General features: G+C 37.3%; 1 protein-coding gene across 2 annotated transcripts in view; it reads right to left on the reverse strand.

Moving 5' to 3' along the window:
• The window catches only part of arhgef10la (Rho guanine nucleotide exchange factor (GEF) 10-like a), a 187,879-nt gene that overhangs the window by 110,666 nt on the left and 54,962 nt on the right, over positions 1 to 22,251 (reverse strand). Inside the window, exons 5-11 of one of the 2 annotated variants that reach the window (XM_067432392.1) lie at positions 20,898 to 20,987; positions 20,114 to 20,241; positions 14,917 to 15,000; positions 11,497 to 11,605; positions 10,574 to 10,677; positions 8,988 to 9,065; positions 2,604 to 2,783 (exon numbers count right to left, since the gene is read on the reverse strand). In XM_067432392.1, coding sequence (XP_067288493.1) covers positions 2,604 to 2,783; positions 8,988 to 9,065; positions 10,574 to 10,677; positions 11,497 to 11,605; positions 14,917 to 15,000; positions 20,114 to 20,241; positions 20,898 to 20,987 — 773 coding nt within the window. The remainder of the gene's footprint in view (positions 1 to 2,603; positions 2,784 to 8,987; positions 9,066 to 10,573; positions 10,678 to 11,496; positions 11,606 to 14,916; positions 15,001 to 20,113; positions 20,242 to 20,897; positions 20,988 to 22,251) is intronic. The other variant, XM_067432393.1, reaches the window with a different exon arrangement.

A 22,251-nucleotide genomic window follows, 5' to 3' on the forward strand; every position in this document is an offset into this window, starting at 1 on the left:
CAGCTGTAAGTGTTCTCTCTATGGTACTTCTTTGTGCTCCAGGGACGTTACAAAGACCAATAGTGCTATGCAATAAAAGCAGGTCAGAGGGGCCAAACACACTCTTTTAACGGAAGAATAATGAGAGCAGCTTATGGATGTTGCCTGTGAGGAGGGTCACAACAGAAACCTCATTCATTAGTCCATTAGACACCCTGCAGCCCAATGGTGCCAGCACGCTTACTTTGGTTAGAGACAGCCATCCTCACTCATAGTAATTGGCTATGCTTTTGAAGTAAACCGAGCACTGTTCGTACCTGAAAAGCAGCTAAGCAGAACAGTACACAAGGCTCAGTTTGTCACAAGTTGTTGCAGGCAAAGGGGAGATTTGAGGCAAGGATCTAGCAGTCTTCATTAAACAAAACTAAAATGTCTGAAACACAGGAGAACAGGATGCGCAGGGGCAGAGGAGCCACTGTGGAGCCGATGGGCGGAGGCCTGGGCTCGGAAGATAAAGGTGGAGCAAAAGAATCACAAGTCCCAGGTTGAACGGAGCAGAATAAGCAAAGGGTGAAGGGTGAAGGGTGAGGGAACTGGTCAGGACCAGAGTCAAACATGAGGAGGGGTGTGGATAGATCAGGGATGAGTTCTAGAATGGAGATCAATGACACCCGGACAACAGGAGTGGACTGGAGGGTGACAGGTGATCTCTGATGTTGTCCTTATCCAGTTCACAAATGGTAAAGGAGGATCCACTCTGTCCCAGTGCATATGTACTGAGCGAGAGTACAGGGGGTTTCTCCAGCTTCAACAGGGAATCACCCAGCCCCCTCCTGAGACAGACCTCATCCTCAGTGTCGTCATTATAGGACACCTGATAGCTAAACCCCAGGAACTCCTCCAAAAACTCTTCCAGTCATTCTGTTCGAGTGAGAGTAACTGGTCCTCCAAGTGGATGGTGGGTGCTGTTTGATCCATTTTCAGGGTCTGTTAGTCACAAGTTGTTGCAGGTAAAGGAGAGATTTAAGCCATGGATTTAAGACAACTCTCTTTACCAAACAAAACTTAAAACTCTGGAATGCAGGAGAAAAGCAACCCAACCTTAACATTTTTAATAACGAACTGAACTATATATGTACATACCGTAGGCTACAAAACGAAGAATTAAACTAGAAACCAAATCAATAACTATGGAGACAAATGGCATGAGGACTGACTCAGTGAATGATAGGGGTGTGAACCTACACTGGTCTCACAGTTTGGTTCAATTATGATTATCATGTCATCGATTCGGGTCAATTCGATATCACGGTGCATTGACGATTCACTGCATCATCACGTACAATTTTGTCAGTCAGTTATGAAACTGAACCTTTAACTTTACGCAACCTTTCACTAAGCCAACGCACAAACTACCGCAAATTAAACCAAAAGTAAACTTTTAGGTGCTCAACACACAATCATCTTCATTAAAAGCAAAGAAACTGAATGATCTAAGCAGTGCTGTGTCCACGTTCACTCATATTGCGGTCTCTGCGTTGTTTTCGACATCATTCGCTAAGTAGCGCAACTCTCTAACTAACGTTAGCTGTTTGTGAAACGTCCACCATAGTATACACATGCAAGAGCTGAACTTACAACCTGTCGAGTTCAAAATCACTACTATAAGGACCACTGGAACTTATCTCTCAATGGGTCAAACTGTTGGAAACATTGATACGGTTGTTTAGTGAAAGAACTATGCGGCCGTCATTTACGGACAACTCTCCTCAGCTGGTCTGATTCTGCATGCGTGAGCTTCATGGACTGTGGTGAGCTCTCAACCAATGATGCGCTGAACTACACATGGACCGCCCTCCTCATTTCCATGTTGCACACGGAAAAAGAAATGAATAAATCGATCAATAAATGTAAAAATAAATGCATGTGGGAAAAATACATGTAAAAAAATAAATATAAAAATAAATGTTAAATTGAATTAACAAATAAATAAAAGTTAAAAATATATATTTTTATAAAAGCAGAAAATAATAAATTAAGGGTAAGAAAATACAAAATTGTATTTGATTAAAAATAAATCATATTTATTTTATCAAGTCGTTTATTCTGTTTATTTATTTTCCTGTTATCACATTTATTTATCTATTTATGTTTTTATTCATTTACATGCGTGTATATTTAGTTATTTATTCATTTATTTATTTTTAATTTGTGCAGGTTTGGTCCTCCATACGAGTGCAAACGGATTTATTTTGATAAATCATATAGCTTTGATTTACACACTGCGTGTGCGTGTTCTCCAGGTTACTTACCGGGTTGTTCATAAAAGCCAAAATGTGCCCAGATGTCGGCTTTTAAAGTAGTAACTAATAAAACTACTAACTAATCACTCGCTTCCCTCTGCAATTGTATACTATCGCGACAAAGCACGTATGTGACAAATAACATTATAACCGGTTATGGTCTATTACTGAACCGATAATGAATCGTACTCGTCTGCATCGCGATGCATCGAAGAAACAATTAATTTCGACACCCCTAGTGAATGAATTGAACTCAAAGACCACAGACAAAACGTGACAGTTCAAACGTTTAGTTTAGAAGTCAATCATTTTCGTACTTACTGAAGCAACAAACAGGTCTCCAATCTTTTCACAAGAGTCCCATTCGGCCACACGAGATGCCAGGGCAATCTGGAACATGGAGTGGCACTGCATGATCTCCCACAGACGGAAAAAAATGGGCCGGATTTTCCTGACACTGAGGATCCGAGGCTCGGCCTCCATCAGAGGTCGCTGGTATTCCTAAAGGATCATGGGAAATGGAGACATGTTATTACTGAAACATTTTTATATCTATACAGGAGGAATTATTAATTTACAGTCTGGCTCTGACTTGCTTCCCCTTGACAAGGGAGGAGATTAAAAATGTGCTGAATTAATCAGTGAGGTGGGAAAAAAAAGAAAAGAAAAAAATCAATAAAAGTCTCGCTATGAATACAAGATTCAAAATGTCCAATTTGCATATATGAATTTATCTTTAAAATAATGCATGCATTTGACAGAGGTGGGAAGAACCAATTCAAGTCAGTGGCTCACATCAAGTCGAGTAAAGTCCTATTTTTGTTTTCTTAGAAATTATTAACTTTAATTATATTTTACAATAATAATAAATAATAGTACTACTATATAATGGATAATACTTATTCCTAATTATTATAAGACAATCAGATGAAGGTTAATACTCCAGTGTGATGCAGCAGCATGAATTGAATGTCTTATGTTAAAATGTACTTATATATTTTCTATGATTTATCACCTATTACATGATGGTGACGGAAATAACTGTTCCCTTTAATTTGAACTGCTTGTTAAAAGTTTGCATCTTCTTAGAGGTGACATGAATGCATTTATACTGCAATTACAACTTTCTTTCACTTTTTGAGGGTGAGAATGCACTGTTTTTGTGTGTGTCCCTTTAAATGCAAATGAGCTGCTACTCCCAGCCCCCTTTCAAGAAGAGCGTGGAACTTCAAGTGTAAGGAGCTCCGGTTAACTCATGCAGACAAGCACTGAAAAGGTCAGAAACTGTTTAGCCTTTTATGTTCAAACCGGAGTCGTACAATGATGGAGTGACTTAAAGGTGTCATGAACTGGCTTTTAAAAAAAAGTGTTATACTGTTGTCTTAGTTCAACTTATGATATTTGCATGGTTTTTACATTAAAAAACATCATAACTAATAAGTATTAGGCTATTTTCTACACTGGTTGAGAGACTCTTTCCTAAACGCTCGGTTTTAATGGGTGTGCCGCACTGGAGACTTAGAAGTAAATGCCCACGACTAGGATTTGATAAGGTTTGCATATTTATTGAGCTTCTGCTCCCCTCCCCAGTCAGTTCACATGAGGGAGGGATTGTTTTGATTGCGACTGGAATAGTTCTCTGACGTCTCAAAACGTATTTATTAAACAAACAATGATTTCTTTCTCATCCACCCACAATTTATTTATTTTTTTATTACTTGGCCCACCCGATCTGTGGATATAAGCATGAACCACACGGGCGCACGCTCTTCAAACACAACAGAGATCAAGAAATGAATGTTATTTCACCATTTAAGATTCACCTGCCTGCCGACATGCTTACGTTTTGGCAACCCGTCTGGAAAACACATAGCCCTGGGACGTTGTGAGCCCTGGAAGTCTGATCTCAAATCACAATGACCCAACAAATAAGGGATTCTCCCCAGGCTCTGTTAGCCACCTACACACAATCGATCTACAATGCAATACAATCGCATATAAAATTACTCACATAAGTGTGTTGCACCATTCCTGTCGGATCCAATATAGAAGGCACAGCATTGTGTCTCAATATGTCTGTAGATCCAGTGTCGAACTGTATCTTGTTTACAAACAATTACCTCGCTATCTTTGGCGTGTTTATTGCTTGGTAACACGATCAGTTTAACTCCACAAGTCAGTGGACGGGGCTACAGAACCAGCGTACACACAGAGGCGGCGTTTCACCCTTCTTTATATGTCATTGATTTAAGAGCTCTCTTTTTCTGGGCTTGATGTCTATAAAAGCTTTTGTTTTACTAAAAAGGAAGCTTTCAGCTTTGAAACTTAGAGGATTTTCTTATATTACCATGACCTTTTATATATCAAAGGCTCAGGGGAAAGTTGATTTCTCAATTAATCACCCCTTTAAGAAAAATTGACATGTAGAATGCATGTTTCTGAATGGTTAATTGATGAATTTATGTAGCTGATGTGGAGTTAACTATCTTCAAGTCATCGATTAGCATATTCTGTCATGATAATCTCTGAATCGCTGTGTGGGATATCTACTAGCCAGAAAATAAATGCTGCATGGACTTAGAACAGGTATAGTTTAATTTAATTACAGTTACAACATATGTTGTCATCTTGCTTTTTAATAACATTTTTGCATGTGTGTTACGTACTGTATTTAATAAATGTGAAAAGCAAATTCCTTTAAGTCCTTTAAGTTGCGAGGTGAGGCCTCCATAGATTGGACTTGTTTGTTCAGCACATCCCACAACTCGATTGTATTGAGATCCGGGGAATTTGGAGGCCAAGTCAACACATCAAACCATTCCTGAACCATTTTTGCTTTCTGGCAGGGCACATTATCCTGCTGAAAGAGGCCTTGGCTACCAGGGAATACAGTTTCCATGAAAGGTACATGGTCTGCAACAATGCTTAGGTAGGTGGTACGTGTCAATTTAACATCCACATGGAGGGCATTACCCAAGGTTTCCCAGCAAAACATTGCCTAAAGAATCAAACTGCCTCTGTCAGCTTGACTTCTTCCCATAGTGTATCCTGGTGCCATGTGTTTCCCAGGCAAGCGACATACACGCACCTGGCCATTTATGTGATATAATAGAAAACATGATTCGTCAGATCAGGCCACCTTCTCCCATTTCTCCATGGTCCAGTTCTGATGCTCATGTGCCCACTGTTGGCGCTTCGGCAGCGGACAGAGGTCAGCAATGGCTCCCTGACTGATCTGCGTCTATGCAGTCCTATACACAAAAAACTATGATGAACTGTGTATTCTGACAATTTTCTATCAGAACCAGCAATAATTTCTTCAGCAATTCGAGCTACAATAGCTCGTCTCGTTTGATCAAGCCCCACGTGCATCAATGAGACAGGCCGCTCATGACCCCGTCACCAGTTCACCACTGTTCCTTCCTTGGACAACTTTTGATAGATACCACCGCAGACTGGGAACACCCCACAAGAGCTGCCGTTTTAGAGATGCTCTGACCCAGTCTAGCCATCACAATTTGGTCGTTGTCAAACTCGCTCAAACTCTTATTCTTGCTCTTTTTCCTGCTTCTAACAAATCTACTATGAGGAAAAAATGTTCACTTGCTGCCTTAATATATCCCACCCATTAACAGGTGCTGTGATGAAGAGATAATCAGCAGGCTTGTGCAAAATTTGGAATTGGTCTCCATTAAATTCATGAATTGGAAGTTGAATTTGAACTACAGGAAGTGGAATTAAATTCATGAATTGGAAGTTGAATTTGAACTACAGGAAGTGGAATTAAATTCATGAATTGGAAGTTGAATTTGAACTACAGGAAGTGGAATTAAATTCATGAATTGGAAGTTGAATTTGAACTACAGGAAGTGGAATTAAATTCATAACAATTCAAAGAAATTCCACAGTCACACAACAGAAATAATGTGTTGAATCTTAGATACATTCAATGTTAGGAAGGTTACTTTGGAAATGTAATTGCTTACTGTTACAAGTTATCCATTATAAATGTATTTTAGATTACTTTATCAATGCAAAGGAATTTCCTTTTAATATGATTAGTAACTAATTGAATTACACATTTTACCTCAGTAATACAACAATTACATTAATTTTGTAATTTAATAACACAATTTCATTATACACATCTACACTGTAAAAATATTACACAGTATCTACTTTTTAAAAAATGATGGTAACAATATTACATAATATTTCATTAGTTTTTATGATGAATTAAATCTTATTAGTGGGATGTGCTTTTTCAATTTAAATTTGAATTTAAATTTTCAATTTGAAAAATATATATAAATTAGAGTAAATGGAAATGACCTGTTTATATTTGATTTTCAGTTATGTTATTCAATTAATAGTCTGTTTGATGCTGGCACAATTAGAAACAAATTAGCAATATTGCACTAGCATTAGCAAAGTTATTGCTCATTGAACAAAGCAACATTCTTCTTAATAATAATCATAATACTTGCAGTTATTCACATCACAACCTAACTATAAGCTCCACTCTTCTGCACAATGGTAATGGTCAAAACTTCAACATCACAGAAATTATTTCAAATGTTTAACATAAATGAACATTAAACATTAACAGATGTTTCCCTTCACTCAAAAACACATTAAACAACACTTCATTTCAATATTAACGCTCCATTTCCACCCACATGCAAAGCATGCTGGAACTAACAATGGTGTCTCTAAATAAAACTGCATAATTGAGTTAATTCTAAGTAAGCTAATTAAAGTAGTCCTTAAAATATTAAATAACATTTTTATAATAGTAAATATTTTCCTTAATTGTATTAGCTTAATCAGTTCCTCAATTCAAGCCTTAAAATTGCTTACATTTCCTTAAAAAAAAAAATAGGAAAGTGTATCTCTTGGTTTTGTGTCTTTACAACACTGAACCACAATTTTCTTAAGAAAAAAATACATCCTATTTTTAATTATCACCTTCATTTTGTGTGTATGTGTATGTGTATGTGTATGTGTGTGTGTGTGTGTGTGTGTGTGTGTGTGTGTGTGTGTGTGTGTGTATTACAAGACTCATGATTAATTGTTTACAGGGTCACTCAACCCTGCATACATTTTGTTCTAAAATACAGATAATACATTTAAAAAAATTAACCCCTCAATGTTGTTTAATTAATTTAGTTCAAACGTTATTTTAATTTCAAAGTAATAAAATAACACAGAGTTGTTGTAAATGCAGTTATCATTCATTCCAATGGAAAACTCCCTGAGCAACACTGATGCGTGTATAATTATCAATAGCTCCTCAAATGTTTTATCATTGAGTCGGCAACATTCTGGTCTGAAGATCTTTCCTGCAACACTAAAGATTCTCTCAACAGGTGCAGATGAAGCTGCTATGGCAAGATGTATATGAATTTCTTAGAATTTTTCTTGAATTTCAATTCTTTCTTTAATTCAAATTCAAATTGTAATTCTACATCATGTTTTTGACATCAATTCAAATTCAAGAATTCTGCACACGCCTGATAATTAGTGCTATTCACTTCACCATAATGTCATAATGTTATGCCTGATCAGTGCATATGGCTTCAACATCCTCCAATTCAAAATTTGCTCAGCTAAATGTTTGATAGGCTTGATTTCCTTAAATTACAAAACAAGCTAGTCCATAACTACAAGACCTAATCTTTAAAAGCAAAGACAGTTTGCTAGTTAGACTGTGGACACAATAGATTTTTCATGGCTGCTTTCTTTCCTACCCTGTAGTCTCCGGCGCTAATGAATTATCGACAAAGAGAAAATAAGACAAAGGATGAGGCAATGGGACTATTTCTTTTTCTAAAGATGTGTCTGACTCTGCCCACAACATCCCTACTAAACTTAATTAAGCAGACCCCCCTATTCCCATGCTTTTAGGACACTTTACCTGATCTAACCGCCCTAGACTATGTCTAGCATGCTATAAAGAGAGCAGGAATTGTAAAGTACACCCGACAGAGCTTTGATTTGACAACAAAGCTTGGAGATAGATCCTGAATGACTAGATTTCATAGAGCGTAAAACTGTCATTGATCTGTGATTCAATTTTATACTCTGCCTGTGCCTTCAAAGGAGTGTGATAACAAATGCTTTTCACTCCTTCACTAGCTGAGATCAGAATTATATGTAATGAAACTCCGCACTACGAAACCCACCAGACCTGCATACTTCCTTTTAAAGGAATGTGAATGTGAACACAAATTCAGCATTAAAAGACAATTTATAGTTTTTATCTTTTGTTTTGAGGCTGTGAATAGCTGGACTTTCACATTACAAAGGAGCCTTGACATTATTTGTAACCCTTCTAAAGACTTTTGCTGGGTTATCATAAGAGCTATGTACACTTTTTAAGATAAAACGAGCAACATTTTAGCAAACGTTTTAATGTATTTTTTACAAGATTTTTTTTTAGAAATAATATTTGACTACTCTTCTAAATTTATTTGACTATAAATTTATTTGAAGTATCAAAGCACTGAGTTCCTGTTTGATCTTAGTAGCTGTAGAAAAAAAGATGCTGAAGACTTACCAAAGGTTAAGAAATGTTCTGTTATGTGAAAACATTGTGTCATTGCAAATTCACTCTACTGAATCTATCAAAAGCAGTTTTGCTTTTTTAACCAACCCAGCTGTTCTTGGGACATATGCGATGGCATGGGAAATCATCCGTTTTACCTGTAGGATCCGTTTAAGAGATTCCAGGTAACTCCTCTCACTCTGCACAATAGAGCCCAAAATATGGCGTCGGACAATCTGTGGATGAGATAAAAAACATTTACAGTAAGTAGGACACCAGAGAAACTATATCAACATCCCCATAATAGAAATATTATTTCTATTTAAAACAGAAATAATTTGCAACATTACAAATGTGTTTAAATGCGTCACTTTTGATCATTTTGATGTGTCCTTCCTAAATAAAGGTATTAATTTCAACCCTCAACAAATGCGAGTAAAACACTATCATTAGCTAACAAATTGTTAGATTTTACTCACCAGTGTGTGTGTGTGTGTGTGTGTGTGTGTGTGTGTGTGTGTGTGTGTGTGTGTGTATTAGAGGTTAAGAATAATTTTACTTTAGCATAGATATATTATTTTCTCTGAATAAGCACGTGAGAGTTTTTCAGCTCTGAATTCATTTTTTTCAGTGAGTACATCATAAAAATTGGTTTCAAATTATTGCCTTATGATGATTCAATATGGTAAGTCTACAATGTTTTTTTTTTATTTGGACAGGATGAAAGACCTCCAAAGTAAGTGGGAAGCGAGAAATTAAAGTTTAAAGGGATAGTTCACCCAAAAATGAAAATTGGGTGTTTATCTGCTTACCCCCAGTGCATCCAGCATGTAGGCGTCTTTGTTTCTTTAGTAGAACACAAATTAAGATTTTTTAACTCCAACTGTTGCTGTGTGCTAGTCATATAATCATGTGAATGGGTAACTTTCTATGAGAGCAAAACAAAAAATGCTTAGACAACATGCACAAAGAGCTCTGTGATATTGATATATATGCACATGGATATATTAAGACACGAAACATTTAGTTTGTGTGAGAAATCAAGCCATATTTACCCAACAGCCTGTCACTTCCGTTAAGGTCAAAAATACACACGCTGGATTTTAGTGCGTCACTTCTGGTAAGGTCCATATCCACGCTCTGGATATGCGATATACAAGCAAAAGATCATGGATATTGACCTTACCGGATGTGACGCACGTATATCCAGCACGTGTATTTTTGACCTTACCGGAAGTGAAGTGCGTTCCAGGCTGTTGGATATAGTGTTGTATTTGAGGTAAAAATGTATAAATAAATACAGCTGATTTCTCACAAAATCTGATCGTTTTGTGTCTATAATATATCAATGTGCATATATATCAATATCACAGAGCTCTTTGTGCATGTTGTCTAAGCTCTTTAAAAAAAAAAATTGTGCTCTCATAGAAAGTTACCCATTCACATGATTATATGACTAGCACACAGCAACAGTTGGAGTTAAAAATCTTAATTTGTGTTCTACTAAAGAAGCAAACACACCTACATGTTTGATGCACTGGAGGTAAGCAGATAAACATCACATTTTCATTTTTGGGTGAACTAACCCTTTTAATGCATTATGGTTACAATGGCATAGCTGTATACATTTTTTAGCAATATTCATGCACATTTTTCATCCAAAATCTTAGGCTCCCTCATACTACATACATACTGTGTACATAGTTTAAAAGATTTTTATGCAAATAAATACTTATACATGCACCTGTTGACTGCTAAGCCCATCTGGCATTGGTCCGAGCTGTGCAAGTGGATGTTTTGCCTCAGATACCATCACATCCAGATACCCTGTATCATCCTCAGCATCATCTGCCAGGATACACAAAAACACACACATACACACACACATATATATATCCTGCAAAGCTAAGAATACATATTCACCTATTACCTTATTTCAACTCGGAAGAGATGCTCAAACAGGAAAAAAGCACTCAAACTTAGTAAGGAACAGGGCGTTCTACATTCAAACAGTCTTTCACGGCAACAAAAGAAAACCATCCAGCATACAATTTTGCACCTTTTCCCAAAGGCTTAAAATCTTCACGCAACTTTTTGCAGGCTCTCAAAATGATAAAAGAAATTATAACAGAACCTCCAAATCAAATGTTTAGCACTATACACAGCGTGGTATGTCATTTAAAGTGCCGTTTCAATAGGCATCACACCAGTCTCCACTTCCGAATAGCCATTTTCCCATTGTATAGAAGGGCATAATGGGGACTGATCCCAGTCCATTTCCATGTGCATCAAATGCCCTCATCAGTGCTTCTCCCTACCATTTTATATTAAAGCCCCAGTCTGATTTATAACACTTTCCTACTTGCCAAATATTTTACATTATCATGTTTTTCAGGAATTACCTCCAGGAGTCAATTCTCTACTTAAAAGCAGAATATAAGAAAGCACTGAGAGGAACTGGCTTCCATCAACATTTTCTATCACATTTAACTGTGGCAGTCAGATCATCTGCTATCTCTAAAGAGGTCTAGCTTAATGTCTGTTCTTTTCGGGGGGGGGGGGGGGGGGGGGGGTAAATCATTAGAAATGTATAAGTGCCTTTTTCCTGAATGGGGATGAATGCTTAAAAGAAGATAAATTCTCAACAACAACAAAAAAAAATCTTACCCGAGTGGTCCTTTTTATGTAGGAATGAAACTCTCCTCATCACAGCAATTTTGGTCTTCTCTAGGCCATCTTTCGTTCCGCTACGTGCCGCCCGCATCAGCTGATGGACCTGCAACGGTACCAGAGGGGAACAGAGAATCATGGGCAGCCCAGCTGGTGTTCATCTATAACCATTGATGTGGTACACCTTTATAGAGAAAGGTTGACCATCTCAAGCCCTTGAGCGTCAACAGCCATGCTTGGGTTTGCCTGCCGTTTGCACGATTTCAGTGCAGCAAGGCGACGGTTGGGTGTGTGCTCAAAGAGGTCCGTTTCAATGGCCACAAGCCACAAGATCCTAAGCATGTGAGAGAACATCAAGCTACAGAGATATTTTTACATTTTAAAAAAGGAGGCAGGCGGGCCATCTCTGCGAAAAGCAGGTCATTAATAGAGAGCATGTGGAAATGTTGCTTGAACCACATGAGAGCTCTTATATATACACACAAGTCTGCTCATATCCCACCCTCATACAAATCAGATTAGAGATTAAGGAAGCCGAAGCAAAACGGAGTGTTTTATAGGGGAAGAATAAAAGAAAGAGAGAAAGATACAGAGAGGGACTTTCAGCAAAGAGCAAAAGGAAAGACTGAGGGTTTCATTCATGCAAAAGTGCCTTGGAAAGTGGATATGTGACTTAAAATGATAGGAAGAAACACACTACTGTTCAAAAGTTTGGGGTCGGTAAGATTTTTTACTTATGCACACAAAGGGTCATATTTTAATGATCCGAGCACATGGTCTGAAGCGCATGGCACAGGTGCACTTAGGTGCGCAGGTTCGAATCCACTTTTACTAGTGTAAAGGTGGGGTAAGTGATATTTCAAAACCATTTTACAAAGCGTACTCGGGTAAAGTCCAATAACAAACTTTTAGCCAATCAGCAGGTAAGGGGCGTGTCTAATAATGATAGTGAGAAGAGAGCGCTCAGTGCACGTCATTATTCAAAACACATGAAACACATGATGGACATTAGCCGATAACTAATATATGTTGGCTTTTGCTTGAATATGCTCGTGTGTCATTTTCGCTTGTTTGTCCATTTGCGATCGTATTGTCGCTCACTTCAGCGATGATAAAGACCCGCTCATTTCCACACTGTATGGAGCATCTAAACCTCCTCACTGTCTGTTTCAAGCGTCAGCTCACAAAAATGTGTCCCACAAGTAAGATACTATACTCCTAACACATGTTTGTTTCCTCTTTCAAGATCTATATAACCTTACCCAGTCATAATAGTAATAGGCTGTGTTGTTAGCTGTACTGTCATGCTTGTGTGCGATAGAGATGTCATGAGAACGGTTTGTGTTTTGTGATCGCTATAATTCTAATCTTGTCATAATTGTAATATGTCATTAGTTGGATTGCCGTGCTCGTGCACTATCGAGTTGTTCATGAGAACGGTTTGTGTTTTTGTGATGGAAGGGGTGACTTTATCATTGAACAGTCAACCTGGATTAGTAACACACAGATTCTGCCATAGTCGTTGCCTGGGTACGTAGGCTATTTGTGGGGCGGAGCTATTAAAATAGAGCCGAGACCCTTTTGGGGGTAGGGGCGTGTTTGTTTTGGTGATTTTAAATATCAACAACAGTTACCAGAAAGCACTTACCCCGCCTTTAACTACGGGGGGGGAAAAAAAGTCCCGGCAAGCATGGTCCAAAATGGTTGTACCTAGCCTCTTAATGAGTAATGGGTGTGTTTTGATTGTAACCCATGCAATAAACCAATCAGAGTCTCATCTCCCAAGCCCGTTGCACTTGCTTTCCGAGTGGAAAGACTGAACACTTCTCCAGAGAGGAATCCTTTTATTTTTAATATTTAAAAATGTTTGTATGCTGCTTCTGCCCTGTGTGTGAAATAAGCAAGATGTCCGTGGACCCGCCTATATATTACTAATGCGGCCTTTAAATAACAAAAAAATAGTACGCATCTATGTAAATATATCCATGATCGCGCCGGTATTTTGACCTTCTTTAACAGAAGTAATGGCGCTGGGGAATACTAGATGAGATTCGTCTGATATAAGGTAAAAAAATAAATACTGTTCAGTTTCTCCTAGACACTGATTGTTTCGTATCTTAAGACATCAATGTGTCGCCACGAGCCACATGGTTTAATATGGATTCTTATGTCCATGTGCTTTTTACTCTTTTACTATAGGGAAATATACCCTATTGACATGCATTATACAAGCAACGTTTGGAGTTAAAAATCTTTATTTGTGTTCTACTGAAACACACCTACATCTTGGATGCCCTGGGGGTAAGCAGATAAACATAAAATTTTCATTTTTGGGTGAACCATCCCTTTAAAAAATTTAGAGGAAACCGTGCTATATTTTTTGTGCTTCATTGTTTGCACAAGCTCAGCAATTCAGCAGAATTGTGAGATGAAAAAAATAAATAAAAAAAGTAATTACCTCTATTCTTTTTCAATTGCAGAAATAACATGTAATTTAAAACTTTATAACATGCGATTTAACTATGTTTTTATATTATTTTTCTCCCTTCAGAATTGTAATTTGTAACTCGCAACTGCGAGTATATCCCAACATTCTGAGGAGTTTATATCTCGAAATTCTGACTTTATAAAACGCAATCACGACTTTAAATCTCACAATTCTGACTATTTTTGCTAATCAGAATTGCAAGATGTAGACTCGCAATTGTGAGGGGAAAAGTCTGATTTGTGAGATAAAAAGTTGCAATTATCTTTTAAATTGTTTTATTCTAAGGTGGAAGCAAGTCCTCATAATAATGCATCTTTGCTAAAAATATTATTATAAATGCTAAATTAATTTTTTTAAAGTGTTACCCCAAACATTTAAGCGGTATTGTATATACACTATAAATCAATTTATTATATGACATTTTATATTTTAATAGTAAAGTATATTATATTAAATTATATACAAAAATGTTAAAATATTTATGTATATATAAATACACAATGTAGACAACACCTGTTATATGCATGACTTAAATTCATATGACCAAAATCAAGTGCAACGAACTTCTATAGGCATTTCTTTCTGTGTTTGTAGATAAAAGTGAACTCCATATAGAACCTGTGCTTTTTAACAAATAAAAGACAGAGACAACTCAAAACGAATAATGAAGACTTACCCTGCTGAAAAAGAATAGTGTATTGCTATCATGCAGGCTTTTTTTACTCCATTTGGCTGGTGGACAGTATGACTATGTTGGTCAACAATAACAGAGACCAGTATAAACTAGTATGGAAATTCAAACTAGTCTTTTCAGTAGGGAAATGTGAGAAAGAGAAGAAGTGTAATCTTGAACGCAGGTGACTTGGATCGCCCTTATTGACACATCTGAGCTAGTACACCCCCCAACCCCCATACGTGGATGAGTGTACCTGATGTCTGCCCCCCAGTCTCATGGCTAGCTCCTGTTTGGTCCTGGTGTAACGTTCTCTCAGTCGTCGCACATCGGGGGAGAGCTACGGGATATTGTCACGGCAACAACGCAGGCCATGGTTGAGGGCGCAATAACATGGTAACAAGGAGAAGAGGAAGCAACAAAGGGGTAAGCATAAAAGTAAGGGAAACAAAGGGGTGAGGGCAAAGCAAAAACAGGATCAACCACAAAAAAAGCATATGCAGGAGAAATGACTGGCACCAGGGGTGTGGCTTAAAGGGTTAGCTCAAACATCATCAAAGTAGTCCATATGTGACATCTGTGGGTTTGTTAGAATCTCTTGAAACATCGAAAGTACATTTTGGTCCCAAAATAACAAAAACTAGGACTTTATTCAGCATTGTCTACTCTTCCGGGTTTGTTTTCAATCCGCGTTCGTGACTGCGCAGTCTCCCTCAGACTATAAACGAAGCTTGCGTGCACCAGATAACACATCAGCAGCGTCACTCCGCAGTCGCGAATGTGGGTTGAAAACAAACATGGAAGAGAAGACAATGCTGAATAAAGTCGTAGTTTTTGTTATTTTGGGACCAAAATGTATTTTTGATGCTTCAAGAGTTTCTAATTAACCCGCAGATGTCACATATGGACTACTTAGATGATGTTTTTATTACCTTCTGGTCCTTCTGGAAAGGGACAGTATATTGTGCATACGTTTCCATTAGAGAGACATAAAGCTCATGAATTAAATATAAAATATCCTAAACCGTGTTCCGAAGATGAACGGAGGTCTTACGGGTATGGAACGACATTAGGGCGAGTCATTGATGACAATTTTCATTTTTGGGAGAACTAACCCTTTAAATCTTAAGTCAAAGCAGAATGGGATAGAGAGGAAGGTACAGTTATGACAGCATGTACACCCTTGCCAATGCAAATCACAGACAAGCACCTCCTTATTTCCAAAACAATGCCATAGGCTGCGAGGTAGGAAGATAGAGGTAGGAAGTCATATCGTCCAAATCCAATGTTGATGAAACATCCTGTCAAATAAGATGTCTTCCTCTAATCTGCCTCCAAGGGTGCATCTACACTGCCTTCACTGCCTCAGATTCCTGAATCCTGTGTGTGCAATTCCACTATTAGTGAAAATAATTTTTCAATATAATATAATATAATATAATATAATATAATATAATATAATATATAATATAATATAATATAATATAATATAATATAATATAATATAATATAATATATAATATAATATAATTAATATAATATAATATAATATAATATAATATAATATAATATAATATAATATAATATAATGGTGTGGTGTGCACTTTTGGTGTGCACCCGGGTTCGATTGACGTCAGAATTCAGGGAGTTTGATAATACTTTGGATTATGTGAACGCCGACTTCCAAACCGGGGTGCGCACCCGCAAACCGTACTTGAGCCTGCCTAAAGAGGTGGCCTGGGGTTCGTTTCATGTGAACTCCGGTACGGTTCCCTGCTGATGTGAACGCAATCGTACTAAATTGCGGAAGTGAGCTGCTATTAATGACATGAGTTGATAAAAATGTGTGTTTTGTGTGTGTTTCACTCGTTTACCTGAAGAGCGTCACTGACATACTGCTAGGGGAGAGCTGTAGATCTCATTTCTGCTCATCTTCGGCGTTCTTTAGAGCTTTTGCAGTGCATTCGCGGCAAATAGACGCAAGTGCCATTACGTACAGAAGCTTTGGTAACAAAACCAACTGTTCAAAAATATGAAAAAACGAAGCATCCCGCAGATAATACTAAGCAACCAGGTAAACAGCTGCTGCTTTGATGACGCAAACAAACCCCAAATAATATATTATGAACACAGTCCAGCGGAGGCAGGGAGAGGGGAGAGCAATCGAACTCGGGTTCCGTCCAGGCACTCGAACCAAGTGTGAAAGCTGATTTGCTGATTTACAAGAAACATACATTATATTATTATTAATGTTGAACAGTTGTGCTGCTGCATTATAATATTGTGGAGATCGCAAAACTATTTTTTTCAGGTTTCTTAGATAAATAGAACATTTAAAGGGGTGGTAAAACACAATTTGACATTTTTAACTTTAGCTAGTGTGTAATGTTGCTGTTTGAGCATAAATAACATCTGCAAAGTTACAACGTTCAAAGTTTAAAGCAAAGGGAGATATTTGCGGAGAAAAGCTTCCACATTTTATGACGGAAAGCTTACACAACCATCGCAAGTTAAATGCAGGATTCACACAATGGCTCTTCCTGAAGCAGTTCCAACTTTAAAAATGGGACACAACCTGTAAGTATGATTTGTTTTCATCCATGTGTTTTCCTGTAATAGTTTGTATTGTTAATTGTATTTTGTAGAGAGGAAGTAAACAAATGAAAATGCTGTTTGGCTCTAAACCAGTTTGTTAAATGCTCATTCATACTTAAACACCTAACGTTACAAACTTTTTTTTAATGTCAACAGCGAACTTGGAATTAGTGTAAATTATTTTTGGATTAGAGCTTTTATGTATCGTTTATCTACATGCTTTTGTCTACAGGCATGCTAAACATGGTTCTGTGTTTGATTTGGCTACTATAGTAAAGCCAATGTTTAGTGTTCGTTTTGGATTAATAGTTCTTGCGACAGATCGTTCTAAAAATACAAAAGGTGCCATTCAGTAGCGATCACTAGATCCGCAGTCTTAACAGACTACCAATAAAGGTAGGGGGTTTCTGAAATATGTGCACTAGGTGGTTAGCGAATCACAACACACTGGGCCAGCTAACCAATCGGAGCCCATCTGAGCGGATTTTTGAGGGTATTTTTGTCTTCTAGCTAATGACCATCTTTCAGTAATAAACTTGTGTGATATTTCAAGGTAAAGGCAAATAGTTTTTTCTCCCCATGATAACAATTAATTCAAATCCAACACATAAAATCCCCGACAACCAGTGTTTTTCATCGAACCCAGAAACCATCATACCGTTTTTACAGAGCAGTGGAGAATAAAGGTACACGTTACAGTGCACCTCACAAACACAATCAAGCCTTCAAAACAATGTGTTTTACCCAAGCGGCAACCTCCCGCGATCTCTCAAAGTGAATACAGAAGTAATATAAACTGCAATTCATCGACTGGCCACTAGAGACAGGCTCCAGAAGGGACCAGAATCTCATTGAGCCCCATATTAAAATTCCCAACTTTACAGAGGAAAAAAACATGTTTACAGCCTTGTACAAATTGTGGTTTTGGCCTATACACTCTTAGAAGAAAAGGTTCTATATAGTATCGGCGCTACGTAGTTGGAACCCCTAAAAGGTTCACTGCAAGAAATTATTTTCTTACTTAGTATTTTTGCCTTGTTTCTAGTCCAAACATTCTTTAAACAAGAAGTCTTTACTAGACAAGCAAAAGTAATTGTCTTATTTTATTTTATTTTATTTATTTATTTATTTATTTGGGGGGGGGGGGGTCCAAAATTAAGAGTTTTTGCTAAGACAAGAAACGCTTTTTTTTTGCAGTGTTCTATAGGACTAAAGAACCCTTTTAAGTGTCAAAAGGGCCCTTTCTTGTCATTATAGAACCCTTTTAGCATAACTATACTTCTATATATAACCTTTTAAGGGTTCCAAATACATAGCGCCGATAGAACCTTTTCTTCTAAGAGTGTACGGCTAATTTTGACCTTCATGACAACTGTGAGGGGGTGAATTTTTATAACTCATTCGTTTACTTTATATAAAGCCTTAAAGTTCTGCATAATTAAGGGAGTGGTTACTTTGAGTGACAAGTGGATAGCCATTTATCCACCGTCTATAGCAGGGCTATTCAAATCTTACCCTGGAGGGCCAATGCAGTGCAGAGTTTAGCTCCAACCCTAATCAAACACACCTGAACTTGCTGATCAATGTCTTCAGGATCATTAGAAAATCACAGGTGGATGTGTTTGATTAGGGTTGGAGCTAAACTCTGCAGCGCATTGGCCCTCCAGGGTAAGATTTGAATAGCCCTGGTCTATAGTAGCTGTGTCACCTAAGCTCCGCCCACATCCCGCCTTTTTGCCCATTTTCTGTTATCCGGGAGTGACACGCTCACAAGATGGCAACGCCCAGCTCGCCCCTACTTTACCCTTCAGAACAGCTTATCGGAATCCTATGGCTGACGTCACGGACACTGAGCCCATTTTTTTGTTTGTTTTTTTACAGACTATGGTTTTACCACCCCTTTAAAAAAAAAAAACAGCATTTGTATTAAATAAAATGAAAAAGTCTTTACTGTTACTTTTGATCAATTAAATGCACGCTTGCTAAATAAAACTTAGAAGAAAAAAAAATTAATTCTATAAAAAAAAAAAAAACTTTTGAATAAGTGTATTCATAAATATTTCCATAGAGAAATATAGGCATTGCATTCATTAAACATTTCAGTTGTTCTTTGTTTTGTTTTTTTATAAAAACATTTCTGACATAATCGCAAGACTCAATCCCAATTATTCCATGCTATTGTGATATCAGTTGTAGCTTGTTTCTCCTATCGAGTTATTTTATTCTTAACAAGCCCACTACAGGAGCTTTTGACACCTTTCGAAAGAAACCCATTCCTTTCCAATTATACAAGCACTAAAAAAGCTGGAAGAATAACTGGTTAAACTGAGCTCAAATCACTGTGGTATTAGACTCAGCAATCTAATTCTTGCTTATCGTGAGGCGTCTGGCAGAATCTTACGGAGCCTAATTCAGTGGAGGTAAAGGTGAGTCTGGCCATGGGAAATTGGTTTCTGAGGGACTGCCGCCTGGGCAAAGTGTTTTCCATACCAGTGTGACCTCATGAACGTGTAAGGGCAGATAACACAGTGCACACTGAATTCAAATTTGCAGCAGTATAGAGTAGTAGAAAAGTGTGTCAGTCACGCCCGGTGTCAGTAGAGATTAGCCAAGTGCTGTCCAACACTGCACTCTTGTGGTGGCAAAGCAAAACTTCACCGTATCACAAGAACCTGCATCTCAAATGAATCATCAAAACACATACCAATCAATCAGCCTGCAACCTTGGAGGGTTTAAATCTTTTTAAGGACCTTTGTGGTTTATCATTATGAGGAATGTGGAAATGTGTCTGAAGATAAATCAGACATTTGGCAGGATGTAATTATTGCAGTTGTGGGGAATCTATTAACACACGCACCTTGCTGCGGGTTGGCGCCCTCTCAGAGTCGGACTGCTCATCATAGCTTTCAAACTCACTTGAGCTCCAGCCATTTTTGGGCTCTTGCAAGCCGCCTTCTTTCTGAACGTCCTCGTATATCAAGTCACCTGACACACAAAGCAATGCAAGGTTCAGTACAGTCCAGTAAATACTGTAGGTTCTCTGACAGTGACATGCTGATCACACAAAAGGCTAGATGGGTGTTTTTCAACTATGGGCACTTTTGGCTCATGTGGGCTTAAAAAAAAAAAAAAAAAAAAAAAAAAAAGGAAATGGCATCATATGTTATAATGAATTTAACCTTGACATGTACCAAAGATAATTTCAACCACACCTCAAATGATTCATTATGTTAAACATTATGCGGTGTCAACAGCAACTTACTTTCATAACTAGCATCCAATACACACAATTTCTTATTTTTCATATCTATTGAATAATTTGACAGAGCAACAGCTTGTTTGGAAATCATGCACAATAAAAAAAACAAAATTCTTTTCACAAGTGATTATTTCACTGTTGCAGATATCTGCAACAATCAAACAGTCTGAGACTGGGAGAAATAGAGATATATTATATTATATATATATATATATATATATATATATATATATATATATATATATATATATATATATATATATATATATATATATATATATATATATATATATATATATATATATATATATATATATATATATATATATATATATATATATATATATATATGCTGAAAGACAGGCACAAACACATGACTGACCTTCTCCTGAAGACAGATCTTCACAGGGTACATCATCATAGATCACCTCTGGACTAGCCGTCTGGTGTTCAGACTCAGCATAGGCCACATCTGGAAACAAAGAAAAGAGAAAAAAAAAAAACATTTGGCGATACTCTTATCTTCCCTACTGTGACAAGTGAAACTGCTTCTCGAACAAGAGAAATTGTACGACAGGACTTGATTTTATTAATCTGGTTGCATAAACTGCTAAGACTAGTCTTAAAATGTATTTTTTTGCCCAGCTTTAGGGAAGTCGTCAGCTGCGCTTTACAGGTCACGGGACTTCACGAAATCAACAATGTCACCAAAGAAGTGTGTTTTTGATTGTCAGGGCAAGACAACCCTGTTCAGCTTCCCAAATAACCCAGCATTAAGGAGACAGTGGATGGAGTTTATTTTTCCAGAGCAGCAACAAAGTTGTGCAAGTTTTTTTTATTTGTTCCCTGCATTTCGGCAAAGATTGTTTTATAAATAAGGCCCAGTTCAACTCCGGATTTGCTGATCGTCTAATGATGAAAGATGGAGTGGTCCCAGCGATAAAGGTTCATGGTAGTGCGTTGTAACTGCAGGCGGTGAGTAAAACGGAGTTAAAAAAAATCATCCAATGGTTTTATTTCGGAAAGAATCTGTACAGTGTATTTTTCTTTTATAAATATGATAAAACTGAAGACTTTTAGGAGATATGAAGGATGCAATACTCTAGATTGACAGAAACCGAGTGTTACATAAAAAGATTGGATACATAGTAAAAACAAAATGCTAGTTGGTCATACTAGGTCTTATAGGTGCAGTGTGTACTTTTCCTGAGGATCTATTGACAGAAATGCAATATAATACACATAACTATGTTTTCATTGGAGTATAAAGACCTTAGATAATGAACTGTTATGTATTATTACCTAAGAATGAGCCATATCTACCATGGGAACACTTGCAGTGAAATCGCCATTTTGCTGCGTCATTCGACAATCATTCGAATATACTCCAGGGTTTCTACTTATACAAAGTCATACGCTAATCGCTGAAGTAACCCTTTAACATAATGGCTATTTAAGCAAAAGGTCTCAAGGATTGATTTGATGGTTGTTGTTTGCTATTGCTGTGATCTCTTCGAAGTGGCAGGTTGTCCTGCCCGTTGCAAGTTGCAAAAGGGAGGGGAAGTTATTTTGATCAAAGATTACTAGGGCACATGAATAAAAATAAATTAATTAATTAATTTTGATTTAATGGTGACTATAAGGAATCGCAAGCTTAAAAACTGTGAGTGAATTTGTTTGTGCGTGTTTACTGTTTTAAAGCATTGCTTACTGATTTTTGTGGACATTCCCTTAAC

Source organism: Pseudorasbora parva, chromosome 22, assembly GCF_024679245.1.
Source record: "Pseudorasbora parva isolate DD20220531a chromosome 22, ASM2467924v1, whole genome shotgun sequence".
NCBI lineage: Eukaryota > Metazoa > Chordata > Actinopteri > Cypriniformes > Gobionidae > Pseudorasbora > Pseudorasbora parva.